Consider the following 19,304-nt stretch of genomic DNA (forward strand, 5'->3'; position numbering starts at 1 on the left):
CCTAGAAGTTTAATTAGATCTAAGATAGCGTTTGGGAATCGATATTTTTAACAAATGCCTTTGCTTACTCTTTAGGATATGTAAATTTGGGAAACAGTATAGTAAATGTTATGCTAGAGTCCCAAAAATAGATTGTGTCTTCATAAATGTATTATCACCAGTGGGAGTGAAGAACTTAAGTGGCTGCTAGAAATTTTTCCAGGAGAAATGAAGTAACTTTTATTTTTGATTTTGCTTCATCATGTATGCTGAGAAAACCTTAAGACTTCTCTAATGTTGCTCTTTCTTCTGAATACTTGCATTACTTTGGAGCCATATACTTTAGTTCTTTTTATATACTTGAACTTTAGTTTGATAGAATCATAAGGTTTAGAACTTTAGAAGTGAAAAAGATTTTAGAGATTTTGTCTGAGTTCTTAATTTTGCAGAGGAGATCCAAAGAAATTAAGTAATTTTCTTAAGGTCATATAGTTAGTAACTGGAAGAGCCAGGTCTCTTGGCTAAAGTGGAATAATAGACATTTCAGAAAGTGAACATTTGCCGACATGAATTGATGCAGTTTTGTAAAATGTATTTCTCCTTGGGTTAATTATTGAAATATATATCACATCATATAAGTTTACATTAAAGGCCTTAATGGATCTACTAATAAAGACATGTTCCCAGAGAGTCTTAGTGTTTCTGGATTTTCTCTTACGGCCTTTCTTTGGAATAGGTGTGGGTTTTTGGTTTTTGTTTTGTTTTGTTTTGTTTTTTGATTGTTGGGTGTTTTGTTTTGTTTTGTTTTTGTTTTTGCTTGATGCAGCTGCCCTCTGCTGGATAAGTTATTACTCTTTCTGGCAATGTAGGCTCTTTAAGACTTTGGACAAATTCCTTGACGTATCTGTAGTTAAAATAATATGGTGGTTGTGAACATTAAATGAGGTAATAATATACACGAGTTCTTACTACAGTCCCTGACATCTAGTAAGTCTTCAATAAATGAGAGCTATTATTATTTTATTGCCTAAAAGTAAAGAACTAAGACAAGATAATTTTTCCCAAGTTCTTTTCATATGCATTACATTTGACTTCGTTTCCAATGCTGTTTAAATATTTAGGTCACTAGATCAGGAGAGGCCAGAGATGGTATTTTGTTTTCTCTTTTGGCTTCTATTGCTAGTAAAAGTATTATAATTGTTTCCTTTTCAAGAGGATATATATGGGTCAGTAGTAAAATAATTCATTTTGTAAGTTAATATATTTTTGATATTGTAATTATATATATTATATATTTTCTAATTTTCTGAAGTTCTAGACCATTGAAAGCCTGTCAAATGGTGAATTCCTGCATCACCAGCCCTTCTACACCTTCAAAGTGAGTTATATTTCTTATGTACCCAGAATTTGTATTTTTAAGGATTTGACTTACCCTAATTTCCAAGAGGATCCCCTCCCCTTTTCTTTGTTTCTCTTGTTGCATGATAACTGCTCTGTATTACTATACTTTGGAATTTTCCTGAATCTGTTTTAAATTATTATCTAGGGTCTAACAAGTTTTTAACAGTGAAACAACTTTAAATAATCCTCTCAAAACGTTGTTCTGAAACTTCTTAAATCATGTGTTAATATGTAAAATTTTCATCCTAAAACTCTAGAAATTGACTGATGAGGAGGAATTTTAAGGATTGAAGGGATGAAATAACCTCTGTTGGTGTAAAGCACCATTCTTCAGAGATACACGTGGAGATCCCAAAATGTCTTTTTATCTGTTGCTAGCCAGTCTGGGACTTCTTTCTTAGGCACCGAAATGGAGCTGTTCTGAATGGAGATAGGAAAATAAACACACACTGGAATGTAGCTGTTCTACAAATGTTTTATTGTTTTGTTTTGTTTTTTTATTTTGCTTAAGATCAAGAAGGGAAGCAATTAAACTAGATTGCTTAAACTGTGATTAAACTAGAACCACAGTTCCTGATTAGACAATTCTAAATGACTTGCTTGTCATTGGTCTTTAAAATTAGTTCTTCTAAAAATTTGGTGATCCAAAGTACTTTTAAAAAAGAGACACTTTGTTGTTTAAGGGCTTTGGGGGGGTCTTATATAACCATAAAATGACATTTGGGAACTGCTATTTTCTTTTCCTCCTGTTAATTATTTTTCAGTGCAATTAAAACCAGATGACTAACATGACTAGAAATCTGAAATGGTACCGATATGAATACTCTTGCCCGTTCTCAAGATACAAATGAGCAATACCACTTGGCTGCTTAGAAAGTGAGCAAGTGATGCATTTACAGGATGAATATTTTTCATTACTACAGGCAAGCTGCCTTCTGTGAATATAGTAACTATTAATGGAATGCACTCTTTATGTACCAGATCACTATAGTTTCAAGAAAGAGGTGGTTTCATTGGGCATCATTATACTTGGCATGGTCATCTGTTCTCCAGGGTCTATTGGTATGAGAATTTGAGAGCTGGTCAATAAAGGATTAGGCCCTAGAAGATCTGTCATGCCGATCAAACTTAAAAGAGGCTGAGTTATGAACCAGAATACCATTAGTTCTTCTACAATGTCCTTTGTCACATTTGACCCTGGTACATTAGTAGCCAGGTGTCACCCTCCTTCACAAAGTATGTACATGGATAAAAAAAAATTAATATGTTCAGTTTTGCTTGGTAAGCATGAAATCAGAAATGAAGAATTAAGATGGCTAATTGGCTATTTCTAAGTTATACTAAAACCCTTTTGAAGACATAATGGGAGGCTATTCAAGTGTTCAGGCTAGAGTGCAGTGATATCCTGGCTGCTCTCAGCCACAGACTATATATTTGGGCTTATCACTGACCACTTGCCTCTTTTCTTTGATCTACATTGCTATGCAGTTCTCCTGGTTTCCATTGTGGCCTCTTATTTCTTGGTGCCATCATTCTATATGTTTATTTACAGTTTTCACCTTGAGATTAATTGCATTTTTCCAATTTCCATTTTACTTTTTTTTAGTATAGCATATGAATTTATGTTAACCTCCATCAAAGAAAGTTTGTGCTCTTTGACCTTTACCACTTTTTCCTTTAGTTTATTTTCAGCTCACTTAGAAGACAACACAGTAACACCTTACTTATCTGGTATCATTGAAGAATGATATTTGATATTCCACGTAAATGAAGCTTGCCTTTTTAAGTGTTAATCTTAAAATTTTTTAACCATTTTAGGTGGCTATGTATTCTATGACTTTAGAGAATTCCATACATTTTAAATAAAATATACCGAAGATACCTTAATTATATTGTAATGACTTAGAATTAGCATTATGACTATCAGTTATGCACTGTGTTTTCGTATGCTATTGCCCTCAGAGGCTCTTAATTCTTACAATACAGTTTACCTTTACATTAATTGACTTTATAATTCTTTTTTGCCCTTTTTGTGGTTATTCTCTCTCACTTCTTAGCTCTCATTTCTTGATGAACTTGCTCGTTATTTAATACATCACTTCCTGGGAAAAAAGGGTCCCTGTCTAAAGAGTAAAGTGCATGGGCTTTGAAACTGCTGCCTTCCTCAGAAGCCTTTTTTCTTACTTTTGAATCCCTGTGTTCTGGAAGGTAGAGGTTGCCAGAAGTCTGACCTACATATAATGGATAAGTGGAATGTTACTGTTAATTTTAAAATACATGAATCATAATTTAAAAGATCAAAAATTAGTCCTCATGCACTCTGTTGTCAAAAACATTTATTCATTGCTATGTCTGCATGCTTTCAGTAGAGTACTTGTTTTATAAAGACAGTAACAAACTTCTTTGGGGTTGATCATTAAAAGAAAAAAGGCACAAAGTGTGATTGGTTTACTGATGATATGTAATAGCGTAAGAGTTGTCTCATTTTCAAAGCATGACTCTTTTGGAGTGGGACAAAGGTAATGCATAAATATACCTTTTTGATATATCTTTTTTTCTGTTAAGTAATTTTCTATAATAGAAAAGCTTTTTGTTTTATTTTGTTATTTGTGCATCAAAAGAATAACAAGGACAAATGCTTATTTATCAGACTTATATAGGTTTTTTTTTTCTTAAATTATAGGAATTTCTCCTTCAAATCCAAGAGCTCCTTGGCTTTGTGTCTTGATTCAGACAGTGAAGATGAGCTAAAACGCTCTGTGGCCCTTAGCCAGAGACTTTGCGATATGCCAGGCTGTGAACAGCAGCAGGAAGACCTGGAAAAAGTAAGTAATTTCTTATCAAAATATCTGACAAAGATTTGTATAGCTCTTACTGTAGAAACAAATGCCTTTCATATCCAGCATCAGCAAACTTAATACACAGATTACAAACTTAATGGATTTGTTCAAACACTAGTTTTAGAATGTACTTTCTGTAGCTACAAAATCAGTCTGTTTAAAGATGGATTGAGACTTTTTTTAATTGAAGTATAATTAACATATATTAGTTTCATGTGTATAACTTGAAGATTTGATATTTGTATATATTGTGAAATGATTACCATAGTATGTCTGCTTAACATCCATTACCATACATAGTTACCCCCTAAAATTCTTGTTCTTATAAGAACTTTTAAGATATACTCTCTTGGCTACTTTCATATATGCAATACAATATTATTAACTGTAGTCACCATACTGTACATTACATCACATGACTTATTTATTTTACAACTGGAGATTTGTACCTTTCGATCCCTTTCACACATATATACACACCCTTCACCACCCTCCTCTGGCAAACACCAATCTGTTCTCTGTATCTAAGAGCTTAGGGGTTTTTTGTTTGTTAGTTTGTTGTTTGTTTGTTTGTTTTTAGATTTCACATATAAGTGAGATCATGTGATATGTATCTTTCTCTGTCTTATTTCACTTAGCATAATGCCCTCCATGTCCATTTATGTTGTCATACACGGCAAGATTTCTTTTTTTATGGCTGAATAATACTGCATTTTACATATACTTATATATATGATATATATAAGTATATGTAAATGGGTAAAGAAGATGTGATTGATATATGTTGAGATATATATATATATATATATCTCACATCTTCTTTATACATTCATCTATAATTGGATGCCTGGGTTTTTTCCAGAATTGAGACATTTAAGGAATGAAAGTTGTAGATAAATTGCTTTCACCCGCTAACCTTCAAAACTACTTTTACATATGGGTCTTCAAATAATTACTTGCTTTATTTTGGTACTAATGGTTAATATGGGGAAACCGTAATAAACATTTTACATCAACAGGCTAACCACATAAACTAAAGGTTTAAATAATGGGTGGGAAGGAATAACTACATTATCTTCTATCTTGACACATAATGATAGTTAATATTTTGAATATACAAGGAGTTTGCAGCATCTCATGCAACTGTTTGATTTTAAACCTCCTTTTTGGTAAGATAATTATTTTAGTAGTTTTTTTGTTTTGTTTTGCTTATTTATTGAAATTTCTGGGATAGTTCTAAGTAAAAGATTTACCAATTTCAGTTGTAAAACATTTGCTTGCTACATATCTACATTGCATTACAATCTCTAAACAAGCATATGAGAACAAATTGTCCTCAAGCTAGGAATATGTATATGTATATAGTCCTCAAAGTAAGAATATGTATACATGAGAAGGATTTGTTTATACTCCCTTTTGGAGAACTATGCTATTATTTTTTTTCATATTTACATTTTACAATTCAATGAGTTTTTTTCCAGTTATAGTTGGCATACAATAACATATTAGTCTCAGTTGTACAGCCCAGTGATTAGAGATCACTCACAAAGTGATCACCCCACTAAATCTAGCACCCTTCTTCCCTTTACATATTTATTACAACATTGTTGACTATTTTCCTTATGCTACACTTTGTTTCTGCATGTTTAGTCATTATTTTTTGTTCTAACTTGTTTCCCATCTTACTTTAAAGCTAGAGGTAGTTTGTGGTTGCCACCTTGAATGAGAAATCACATAAAGTCAGAAATTCCCCAAGAAACAAAAGTTATTCAGAAAATAACTTCAGAATATTTACATAATGGTGATGTAGTTTTTTCTCATTTATCAAAAAAAAAAAATAAATAAATAAGACCTGCCAATATTTAAAAAGAAACATTAGGTATAGTGACAATATTTACAGTATAATCTATGTGTGTCTGGAAGACACACGCCAAAAATACTTGCAGTATTACCTCTGGTAGATTTTGGGTAAATTTATTTTATTATTCTTATGTATTTTCCACATTCTTACAAAGAGTGTACTTAATATTATTATAATCAAGAAAATAAGCATATGTAGTTATTATCTCTATGTAGTTATTATTAAAAGAATATTAGGTTTGCTAGTGAGTTTATTATTAAATAACCCAAAGCATCAAAGAAAGGAACCTTTTTAGAAATATAGTAAACTCACTTTAAACTCTTAAGATTAACATTTGTAGGCATGCTGGTTTCCTATAAAAGTAACTCTCTTTTTCAGGATTCAAAATCATGTAGACTAGAGCCTGATAAGTCCGAATTGGAAAACTCAGGATTTGATGGAATGAGTGAAGAAGAGCTTCTAGCAGCTGTTTTAGAGATAAGTAAGAGAGAAGCTTCACCGACTCTGAGTCATGAAGATGATGATAAACCAACCAGCAGCCCAGATACTGGATTTGCAGAGGATGATATTCAAGAAATGCCTGAAAATTCAGAGCCTGTGGAAACAGAGAAACCCAAAACAATCACAGAGCCAGGTAGGTTTAGTGAAGGTATCTGTTAAACAAGATACAACTGTGTTCCAGAGCCTTAAATAATGGGAGGTGAGATGGATCTGTATAATATATAACAACTAATAATATTTTCATGATATTTTTAACAGTTTAAAAAATGAGAAGTAAATAATGTAAGTAGTGCCCAGAGGCTAGTGCCATATCCCTTTAGGTGCACATCAAAAGGAAAGGTAGGTAGTATTAGTGCATTTAGTAAATGTTTGTGTCAGTTTTGGAACACTTGTCTCTTACCACTGCTTTCTCAGAAATATGTGCAATTCTTTCTTCATTTTTCGATATATGAATCTATACCAAGTTTTAGTGTACAGTCATCCCTCAGTATTCACGGGGATTGGTTTCAGGACCCCTACAGATACCAAAATTCGCAGATACGCCAATCCCTTATATAAAATGGCTTAGTATTTACATATAACATATGTACTTTTTCCCATATAGTTTAAATCATCTCTAGATTACTTATAATGCCTAAAGTAATGTAAATGCTATGGAAATAGTTGTTGGTACTGTATTGTTTAAAGAATAATGAGAAGTAAAAAAAGTCTGTACATGTTCAGTCCAGATGCAGTAATCCTAGGCCTAACTACTTGTACATACCAGCAACAAGGTAACAGGTTTTTTTTCAAGTATTTTCCATCAGTGGTTGAAGCTGTAGATACAGAACCCCCCAGATATGGAGAGCCAACTCTGTAAATACTTAAAGTTCTCCATTCTCCTTCAAGTTATCAATGAGAACAACAAACCTGAGCCTCTTTGCCTTGTACTATGGGTATTTTAAGATTTTTAGGCAGAAAATTTTTACTACCTCTTCCTATGGCCAACTCTAATTTTTTTCTCCTGATAGCCTTAATATCTATATATATTTAGTTGCTAATGTGTTTCAGTACATCAAACCTAGGATTTTGGAGATGAAGAGAATAGTGGCATATCACAGAATTATCTTTTGTATCCTTGGGGTCAGGGCATCATCACTTTTGAATTATTTTATGTGCAAGCTAAATAAAGATTAGTATATCCTCACTTTATCTGGAAACAAAAAGCCGATGATTTTTGTTTATAGGCGGTCCTTCTTTTTTTCCCTCTTGATGCAAGTATTGTTATGAAATCCCCTTCTCTTTTTAAAATTATAGTCACTCCCCTTAGATATCATTGGTTAATATTAGTGCTTTTGTCCCTTGCCGATTTATTTCCTGCTTTCAGTTCTTTATTTTAATTTTTTGTTCAGTTCTACATCTTCTTAAAATTAAGAAAGGAAGTTATGTACAATTAGTTTTAGATTATCTATGCCAGTGGAAAACACTGAGATTATCAAAATCATTAATCACAGGTGGATTGAAGGGTCCACTGGGATGGCTAGATACCCTCTCCATTCCTCTCTTCAATACTCTGTACCTCCCTCTGTTCCTCCCATCTCCTCCCTCTGCCTATCTCCTTCCCTATCTTCCCTTCATCTTTTCATGTAATCTCAGAGCCTCTCCCTCTTCATGTGATCTCTCCAGCAGGGTAGCCAAGCTTCTTACATGACAGCTCAGGACTCCCGAAAGCACAAAAGGGGAAACTGCCAGGCCTTCATAATGTTTAGGCTCAGAATTAGCATAGAATCAATTTCAACACATTTTATTGGTTAAAGCCCTCACAGGGTCTGCCCAGTTCATTGTGAGGAGGGCTACACGAGAGGGAATACCCGTATGCCTGGTTCATTGGAGGCCATCCTTGGAGACTGTACACACACACACACACACCACTTTTTTATTGGAATCATTTGAAATTAAGGGTATCATGACACTTTATCCTAAAACACTTAAGCCTGAATCTCATAACTATATAGAAATTTTCCTATGTAATAATTATCACACCTAAGAATATTAATTTAATAGTAATTCTGTGTATAATTCCAAATACAGCCCACAATTCCAAAATATTTTTTATACTTTTCTTTAAATCTAGAGCCCAAAGTTTACCTACAATGTTTGGTTGTTAGGTTCCTTTAGTCTCTAGTTGAGGCGAATTTTTCTTTGAAAGGCTTCTATTATTGGTTGTCCTATAGTTCTTTAAGTATAAGCTGGGTTTTTTTCCCCCATACCCTAAGACCTCAGAGGCTGTAGATGGGATAGGTTTCTCCTTGTTACCCATTGCCATTTCCAACTGCTTGTCACCTTTTATCCTACAAAAATTCTGGCTTTGTACGTGACATCAGACTTTGTCACCTATTTTCTCTTATGTAGCTATCTTTTACCTTCTAGTCACTCGCATCAACATTGTTAGGGCCTTCATCATCATAAGTGCTCATTCACCAACCTAGTTTCTCAATACTTGATCTTAATTTCGAAGAGTTTTTCTTCTACCCCATCTTGATTACTGACAACAGTCATAATCTAGACCAGTGGTTCTCAAAGTGTGTCCCCAGATCATCAGCATCATGTGGGAACGTGCTGGAAATGCCCTTCTTGCCCTCCCCCCCCGCCAAAAAAACCCCACACACCCTCCTGAATTTAGAATCCTAGATATGGGTCTCAACATTCCGTGATTTTAGTCCAGGCGATTCTGATGCATGCTGAAGTTCGAGAACCACTTCCCTAGACTTAGTTAATCTTTAGTAACTGTACCACCTTAGAAATCTTCATTTCAAATATCCTTTAACCCTTCTCTCCTCCCAGCTCACCAAGCATCATATTCTTATTTCAACAATTATTTGATCTTATTAAAGACTTCTATTCCTTCGACTTTCACTCTATTGCTGTTCATTACCCCACTCTTGCCATCACTTCCTTGCCCGGTCTGTATGCCATACTGTAGTCCTCCTTTATCTCCTTTCTCTTTTCCGTCGTAGTCACCTGACAAAACCCAGTCTTCCAACTCAGCTAGCTTCTTATTCTGTGCCTACACCCAAGCAGCGGAAGCTTGCGGGAGGAAAATCACCAAACTGCTGACCAGACTTTCCTCAGATTCATGACTAGACTCTTAAGTGAATACCAAATGCTACTCTTTTGATTTCACCTCTTTAGTAAATTTATTTTCTTAGTCTTTATGATATCTTCCTCAAATCTCCAGTTTTCCTTTCACACACACTCTATGTTCATAACTTAGTGATATACTTTTCAGAGAAAGTAGATTCAGTCAGATGAAAACTGCCTTTACTTTCATTATGGTGGAAATGTCCCTGTCCTTATCTAAGGCCAGTCCCTCCGTTCCTAGCCAGAATCTCATTCACTTTCACTTTTTAAATTATGTTCTTTCTCTTCTACAGCTTCTTCCCACTCTTCTAAATTATTCCTGTTGCGTTTCAGTATCACCCATCTTTAAAAAACCCTCTTAGGACTTTATGTTCCCCTTCAGCTACCCGCCCCCTTTCTGTGTTCTCCTCACAGCAAAATTCTTTGGGAGTTGTTTAATTCATTCTCTCTGCTTTCTTACCACCTCCCATTCTCTCCTCAGCCCTCTCCAAGTGGGCTTTCATCCCCAGCACTCCACCAAAATGGTGTTTATCAGGTTTACATTAGTGGTGTTTCAGTCTACCACTCCTTCCGTAACATTTAAAACTTTATAAACTTTTTTCTGAGCTTCCATCACACCACACTCATGGGGTTCTTTCTTCCTACTAAACCAACTACTCATTTCAGGTTTTTTTGGTTTGTTTGGCTCATCAGAACTCTAATTGTTGGAGTATTCCCAGGACACTGTCCTTAGCCGTGTCTTTTTTACTTAAGCTCTCTCCCTAAGTGATCTCATATAGTGCTACTGCCTCACATACTGATGAAAAATCAAATCAATATTTCTAGCCTAGATTTCTCCCCTGAACTTTAAACTTGTATATTGAAATGCCTACCTGAAATGTCTATTTAGCTGTTTACTTTTTATTCCTCCCATCCCCACAAATATGCCTTTCCCATATCCGCAAATGGTACCATTATAAATCTATTTGCTCAGGCCAAAAAATATGTCTCCCTAGATATTTTTGTTTTACTTCACACCTTGCATTCAGTCCATCAGTAAGCCCAATCAACTGTGCCTTGTCTTCCATGTCTCACCTGGGCCACTGCAACTGATTCCAATGCCCCTTCTTCCACTCTTGCCTCCTACAGACCTTGTTTCATGAACAAAGCAGCCAGAGTAATCTTTCTGAAGCATAAATCACACGGTTTCACTGTCTCCAGACAGTAACTAGACGGAAGAGTGTGGCAAAGGCCCAGACATGAGAAAAGCCATGACAAGCTAGTGGACCTAAAAAAAAGTTCAGAATGATCTGCATGAAGTGGTTTAACCACTCAAATGCTTCTCCCTTACCACCTATAAAACAGAATGGTCTGCATGACTGGAGCATAGTGTTGAGTGGGAAAAGGAAGAGACGAGACTAGAGAGGTATGCAGTCTCCAGTTTTTACATGGCATAAGTTCATATTTAGTACTTCGGACTTTCATTTCAAAAGCATTAGGAAGTTCTTGGATAATTTTAAACAAACAAGTGTTTGATAAAAATTTATATTTGGAAAAGGTCATTCTGGCTGCAGTGCAGCTTATAAATTAGAGAAGAACCAAAGTAATCCTGTGAGACCTATTAGGAAGTTGTCGTAGTGGTCCAGCCCAAAAGTTAATGGTGCCCTAAGGTGAAGTTTTGGCACTGAAAAGAAAAAAAGTTGATAGATTCAAGGGGTACTTATGAAATAATGAGTTACTTGATAAGAGGAATAAATGAGAAGTCAGAATGAGCCCCAGGTTTCTCTTTTCAAAAACACACAACTGTATGTGGACAGTGATCCTATTCACTGAAATATAGAATGTAGGAAAGGAGCAGGTTTCAGCTGGGGGTGGGGGTAGAGGCAGATGATAGATTCAGTATAAGAATATTGCATTTTAACGTATGGTTCCCCTTTGCCCCATTGTTCAAGTTCCTTAAAAGTATACCATTATTTTGTGGTCATATTTGTTGCAGATCTTAAGTAATTTTTGTATCCAATCTTGTCCATCTGACAGTCTTGTCTTAAAGACAAATTATATTAATTTTAGCATCTCAAAATGAACTTTATGTGTTCTCTATCACACAGATTAATTGCTAGTGTAATTCCAGCACTGTGTGAGGTACATTGGTACATTGAGTGGTAAAAATTATTGGTTAAGGAAAATTGTGCCTCTCTCACTTTTTTTTTTTTTTTTTTTAGCATCTTTTGATACTAAACGTAATAATACTCATGTTATGCCCTAAGATAGTACTCTTAGCTCCCAGGTCTTTCTTCCACTTGAAATGCTCAACATCACCTTACTTTGAATGTCTTCGTTCCACATTTCCAGAACTAATCCAATCGATTGACTCCAATATTTATTCCTGGTTCTATAAACTAAGGCCAAAGGGACAGGTTGGGTTATATAGGCTTCAGAGCTATGGAAATTATTGTTCTTCCAAGAATGGAGGAAAAGAATAAATCATTGACAATTCTAGTATAATTTTTTAAATTGGGATCATACTGCTTTTTGTACTTAATATATCCTTAGTTTCTTTTTCTCTTTTAATGAATAGTGAGTTTTAATAGTAAATATTCAGTTAGTAATTCAATACAGTCAAAAAATGATAAATAGTTGCTGATTTAGTTTCTAAAACCAAGATTCTGTAAGCTTCAGAGTTGTCTGTACCATAGAAAAGTATTATTTGAATGGTTAAAATGCAGTTTGGGGGCAGATAAACAGCATATAGTAATTTTAAAATAGTTCATATAAGATGAATCTGTAAAGGTAATTCTTGTGGATCAAATTATTTATGAGACTTTCCTTAACTTGTTAAGATGAGAATTTTTGCTTTGGGAAGGTGTGGGAAGAGAGAGGGGGAGGGGGGGCGTGGTGAGAGAGAGAGAGAGAAAGAATTATAATGAAATGTTGTTGCTAACACAATTCAAATAACGAGAACAAAATCATGACCATACTGTTTATTCCAAATAGTCAGTCTAGAAACTATGTTTGAGGTTAACGGGTGAAATACTCTCTGAACGGTAGGTGTCACTCTAGTCCGGAGAATTCAGTTTATTAGGAGTTTCCCAGTTATGTTATGTTCTCCTTCCTCAGATCCTGCCACTTTTACTGAGATAACTAAAGACTGTGATGAGAATAAGGAAAACAAAACCCCAGAAGGATCTCAAGGAGAGGTTGATTGGCTCCAGCAGTATGACATGGAGCGTGAAAGGGAAGAGCAAGAGCTTCAGCAAGCATTGGCTCAGAGCCTTCAGGAGCAAGTAAGAAATATATGTGTATATATATATTGCTACTTTCTCCATACCTAATAATAACAACCACAAAAATTAACATTTGTTAAGCACTTACTATGTATCAGGCATTGTTCCAGGTGATTTACTTACAATAAGTCATTGATCCACCAAAACAAACAAACAAACATTTCTTTGTGGCTTTGCATTGGATTCGAAACAAACATTGATAGATTTTGTTTTTGAGAATCCAAATGCAACAAAATATATTGTTGTTTACCTCCCATTACTGCAATTCATTGCATGCCAAAGCAAGATGGGTCGTTATAGATCATCACAGTCCAATGTTATTTTACAGGCTGTAGAAACAGACAATATACCACTGTGATTTTATCACTACTATTTTAAGGCAATGTCTTTGTTTTAGTCGTTTTTCTCACAATATGAGTCCTTTGCTATTATTTGAACATAAAATTCCTTAGGACTATTATCTGAATATTATCTGAAATTTAGATATTAGGTATAGGTTAACCTTTATCTGTTCTTTTCTTTATGTATTAATCTATTCTTCAGTGTTTAATTCTTTATGCTTATATTTGCCAAAGCTGGTTGATTTGCACGATTGCAGTCATCTGAGGTATCTGTTTAAAGGTGATATTTTCATGGTTCTTTCTTACGCAATCCAAATCGTGTTAGTAATAAAAATTTACCAAGATTTCTAGGACAAATAACCAGATTAAGAAATCTCATTTCTCTAGAACAGTGAGTCTCAAGCTTAACTGCACATTAATTCTATCTGGGGAGCTTTAGAAAATACTGATTTCTGGGTTGTTTGCCCTTAAGAAAATCTGATGTAAATTGATCTGGGGTGTGGTCTTGGCATCTAGACTTTTTAGTTGTTGGGGTTTTTTTGTTTTTTGTTTTTAATAAGGATTTTTTCAAAAACTTCATTCAGTGATTCTAATGTACAGGCTGGGCATCTATATTTTTTGGTGTGTTTTTTGTTTGTTTATTTGTTTATTGTTTGTTTTGTTTTGTAAGTATTTTTTTAAACTTCATCCAATGATTCTAATGTGCAGCCAAGGTTGAGAACTGCTTCTTTAAAACCTTTTCAGAGCAGGCTGCTCTATATCCTTTTATTTATAAGAAGTAACTTTCTAGCTGACTTGTTATCGAGATGTATACATGTTCAAACTGTTTTACAAATAATAGTAATCATTTGTTTTAGAAAACATAATGTGAAAGATCAAGATCTGACTTCTTACCAGTAGTACCATATAGTGCAGAAAAAGAAAAAATTCAGCACCCCTCTTTTCCATAAATGAAAGATATATATGTTATTTCTTGTCAGCTGACCCAGTTAAAACAATCTTTTCTCAGATGTGAGGATAGGATTATAAGATGGAGTTTATTTAGTTTGGTATACCTGCATCATTCTATAAATAACTAAAAAAGAGTCTCTTTCTGGTTTCAGCATAGGCTTTATTTATATACTTGGATAAGTCTAAGTAATCTTATTTTCTGTTAGAGAATATCTCTGTTGCTTTCTTGAACACACTGTTATTGCTCCCAGTAGTATAATGCAGAATAGCTCATTCTAAGTTTCTTATATAATTTACTCTATTTGTCTAGAATTGAGGCAAATATAAAACAATTCTGCTTAAATTATCTTTTTTCATTCATGCATCATTTGTAACTTACCTTTTCTCTGAAGATGAGAGGGAAAAGTTTTTATAGTCAGCATTTCCCTATTCCATTTTCTAATTATCTAATTGAGACATGTTTAGAGGTACTAATTTTTCTAAGAAAATCTCAAATGTATTAGAAAAGTAACAGTCAACATCATTCATTTAGTATTTACCAAGCATCTATTATGTGTCTTGTTTCTTTAGCAAGAACAAAAATAAAAGTCTATGAAAAATATCTTGTGGAAACATTGTTTATCCTGCTGTCATAGACTTAGGGTCAGTGGTGTGCTAGAGCCAACTCACTGTCAGCTCAGCTGTATCCATCTCTCTCCAGCTGTGCATTCAGCATCATGTTGATTACTTAAAATTGGCCATACATAACCTCTTTCCAACCCTGCATTCAGTGTCACATTAGTAGCTTAAAATTGGTCAGGATGGGAGTACTTATATCATGGAAATTAGCAAATGCTATATAAATCAGGGGAGAGGAAAAAGAGCAATTTGCTAAGTATTTGCTATATGCCAGGTATTTCATACATGTAAGAAGAAAGGGGATTATGTCATAATGTAATATTGAATGGCTTTTGGTTGGCAAGCCAAATATCACTGACCAGAGGAGATAGCATTTAAGCCTTTTTAATTCCCAAGGTTGTATTTTAGGAGGACATTGTTGGAAAGGTAAAGAACTTCTCCACATCCTTCAAAAGGTCATATTCCAAACATCCATAAGATTTTGGAAAACATTAGCAAATACTTCCAGACCAACTGAATTTACCCTCATTAAATAAGTTTAATCAATACCTCTTTACCTTAGTTTTGTTCTTGTCCCTTTAGGAGGCTTGGGAACAGAAAGAAGATGATGACCTCAAAAGAGCTACAGAATTAAGTCTTCAAGGTGTGGAGATTATTTTAATTACATTTTTAAATGGTGAAATGTATCACAGAGAAGAGCATATGAAATGTGTTTGTTATTTTTAATAACAATAACAAATTTGATCACCTCCCAGGTAAAGAAAGAACTTTAGAAGTTACCTGGATACCCCTCCCTTCGCCCTCTCTCCCAGAGAAAACCACTATTCTAACATTTGTATTCATCAGTAGCTTGCTTTTTTTAAAAGTAATATTTATTATATCCATATTCCTAAACAATGTATTTTTTTAATTTTGAAAAATTAAGTAGCAAGGACTATCTATCTGTAATTCATCTGTATAAAAGAACAATACTGTCACTGTTAAAGACTCTTAGGAGAAGACGTGGTGCTTCAGTTTCCCCCTGAATTTACAAGAGCTCATTCTGGGGAAGTCATTGGGCAAAGTCAGAAGCATAGGGTTCACTATAGTCATGGCATGTGGCAGACCTAATAGATGAACCAGGTGCTGGAGGTCCACAGGGACATATAGTCATGGAAAGTGGGCTAACTCTGCATTTTCTGTTTCTAAGATCACTGTGGTCTTTCTCCAGCTCTCAGAAATTGATCAAAGCAGAACACTTCAGTGATACAAAATGAGTGTTCTAGGCATGGAGGAAAGAGCAAGAATTTCACTGGCACATGGTTGAGACAGTTACAGATAAGAATTCAAGCTAGCATTCTGTCCTCAGATTAAAAAGATGGTACTATGGCTGTGGCGATGACTGTCTCAAGTCATATTGCTCCAGTCTGGACTGGTTGCCCTCTACATCCATGCACAGCTATCCTGAAATCTCCCTTATCTTTCTCCTGGGAATTCCCTCCAATTCTCTCCTCTGAGACTCCCATTTCCTGTATCTCACTCCTCATTCTTGTCTGCTTGTGCTTTGATAGAGAGCATCCCAAGTAGTTTTCTTGGAAAAGAGGGGATGTGACTTAGAAGATTTTTTTGGAGACCTTGCAAGTTTCATTATACTCTAGTAATTGATTAATAGTTTGGCCAAATATAGAATTCTAGGTTTACAGTCATTGCGAAAGTATTGTTTCTCACCAACTTAATGCTGCTGGGTAATGGGGAAGTCTTGTTTGCAGGGTTGCCTTATGAAAAGTCTTAAGCTGTTTGTTCTTTATCTTGATGTGACCTCTTTTGTCTTTGAAAGTTTGTAGGATCTTCTCTATTACTGTTGTGATGAAGTTTCACAGCAGTGTGTTTGACGTGGGTTTCTTTTATCCATTTGGCTGGGTACTTGATGGATCATTTTAATCTAGAAACTTCTCTCCTTGAATTCTAAGAAATTTTCATTTCCTCCCTTCCACTTTCTCTTTTTTTCTCATTTTGAAACTCCTACTATGCAGACCTCCTAGTCTGGTCCTCTTAATTCCCTTCTCTTTAGTTTTTCATCTTTTTATCATTTTACTTTACTCTCTGGGAAGTTTCTCCAACTCCAAACCTTCTTATGAGTTTTTACTTCTGTCATATTTCTAATTTTTAAGAACTGATTTGTGAATGTTTCTTCTTTATGAGTTTTTTGTTTGTTTTTGATTTGGTTTGGTTCATGGAAACAATACTGTCTCAATTCTCTGAGAATGTTAAATAAAGTTCATTTGTTTGTTTATTTCACATTTACTGCCCCTGAATAGGTTGTTTCCTCCTGATTGCTCTTTCCCGTGTGTTTATTATAGTCTTTATATTTCTTATTGGAGGCTTTTCTCAGATATCTAATAATCCTTGACTGTCAAGGTCATGGTTAAGAATAGGAGACTAAAAAGATGATTGGACATTCAGAGCACATGAATAACTAGTCAACTTTTGAGTTTTACAGGATGACACTGTTTGGGGAATGATGTTAATATTTTATCCTTTCTCTTGGACTGGTCAGATTCCTAAAGAAGGGTTTTTTAACCTCTTACCTTTACCTAAAGGTAAAAGATACGGCTGCCAGAGTTCTGAGAGCCAAGTAAAGAATAGGGCTGGGGCAGAAAATGTGAGAGGTTATAGTCATCCGTCAATATGCAAACTGTTACCTACTCCCTCCCATTTTCAGTATAGTACTCATGGCCTCCCGTGTGCCTAGCATCCCCCAATCCTGAGACTTTTACCCTCTCCACAGAATAAAGCTCCAGACTTTTGTCATTGCCTAGCAGCATGAAGTGGGGGAATGTGGATCTAGGAGTCTGTTTCTCAAATAGCTTTCTCCTAATTCTTATTTTTATCCCCTCCTTAGCCTCCAGTTTCAGAGGTACCTGGTGCTTCCAAGTCGAATGTCTTTTGAAGATTCTGTAATGTGAATCGGATTGGTTCTCAATTTTTCCATTACTGGCTTAGGATTTGGTTTTGGGTTTCTTAGGTCTTCTAAGTCTGCCTGTCACCCATCTGCTTTTCAGCTTCTAGAATTTTGAGGACGTAGTCTTTTTTCCTCTTCTTCCCGTTCTTAGGCGTTCATGTCCTTTAAACAACTCTGTACTGTGATTTTAGTGGAATTAATTATATTTAAAAGCAAAGAGCCATTTGTGTACAAATGCTCCTGGGATTCTTTATTTAAAGCCATTAGTAAAGAGAGATTCTTCCAGTGGAAGTACATTTTTAAAGAGAAAAAATAGATCTTGGATTTGTTTGTTTGTTTAGTATATTTTAGATGAAATTTAAGAGTTAAAAGTTGAATTTCTTTTATTTTTGTTGAATTGCAAAAAATGATTTACTATTAAAAAGAATGAAAGAATGTTGACCTTTATGGTCTCTTTTCTGTGAGATAATTTATATTTGCTGGTGTTCCCTACAGTATGCACAGTGTACTTCAAACCTGACATGTGGTTTATATAGTATGGAATTTAATAAAATTGGATTATCTTTAATATTCTCTTCACTTTTATTTCTTATATCCTCTTTCATATAAATATATTTAAAAGAAAAAGGAGCATTTCTTTTACAGATGAGTGGTGCCTGCATTGTTATTCCCAAGTGTGCTGGGTGAATTGGAACCCTAATAATATGTTTTATGTTTTCTTATATGATTGTGTACTCAAGCTGTTTTTTTTTATCTTCCTAATCATCTCTTTGTGTCTATTTCAAGAAATTTTACAAGACTCTGTCTTTGTGTTCTTCAGAGTTTAACAACTCTGTCTTGGATTCGTTGGGTTCTGATGAGGACTCTGGAAATGAGGATGTTTTAGATATGGAATATACAGAAGCTGAAGCTGAGGAACTGAAAAGAAATGCTGAGGTAGGTGGCATTTTATTCCCTGAGTAGAACCGGTCAGGTAGTATCACTCCTGCTCTTTATCTTAAAAGGCCCCACTGTCAGTTTCCATTACAGGTGCATTTCTGCCTCTTCGGCAGCCGTCAAATGGTCTTCCCTATCTCTTGTCCTTTGCTCCTCATTTCTTACAAGATTTAAAACAAAATGAAACAAAAACAGAAGTACATCCTGACCACTTTACTTGCATGTTAGGTAATAATAACTGAGTAACATCACTCTCAAAGTCATATGTATATTAATCACCTATAGTTACCAAAACTATAAAAATTGTTGAATTAATTATCATTAATTATCATTAACTGAAGCACATTGGAACCTTTCTTTATCCTTCTTTTTCCTTAAAGAATTGCTTAAGACTGTTTATAAACATTTTATTTTTAATGGCTGTACTATATTCCCTCAAATGAACATACTATTTATTTAATTTTTAACTATCATTGAGTATTTAAGTTGTTTCTGTTTTTTCACTGTAATAAATAATACATTGAGGAACTGTATAAGATTATATAATGTTTT

The 19,304-nt window shown here is 34.6% G+C and overlaps 1 protein-coding gene across 2 annotated transcripts in view; it reads left to right on the forward strand.

Moving 5' to 3' along the window:
- The window catches only part of USP37 (ubiquitin specific peptidase 37), a 73,395-nt gene that overhangs the window by 47,660 nt on the left and 6,431 nt on the right, over positions 1-19,304 (forward strand). For both annotated transcript variants that reach the window (XM_006906721.3, XM_015585422.2), the window contains exons 17-22: positions 1,292-1,357; positions 4,064-4,205; positions 6,460-6,715; positions 12,799-12,965; positions 15,458-15,518; positions 18,637-18,752. In XM_006906721.3, coding sequence (XP_006906783.1) covers positions 1,292-1,357; positions 4,064-4,205; positions 6,460-6,715; positions 12,799-12,965; positions 15,458-15,518; positions 18,637-18,752 — 808 coding nt within the window. The remainder of the gene's footprint in view (positions 1-1,291; positions 1,358-4,063; positions 4,206-6,459; positions 6,716-12,798; positions 12,966-15,457; positions 15,519-18,636; positions 18,753-19,304) is intronic.

This window comes from Pteropus alecto, unplaced genomic scaffold, assembly GCF_000325575.1.
Source record: "Pteropus alecto unplaced genomic scaffold, ASM32557v1 scaffold110, whole genome shotgun sequence".
NCBI lineage: Eukaryota > Metazoa > Chordata > Mammalia > Chiroptera > Pteropodidae > Pteropus > Pteropus alecto.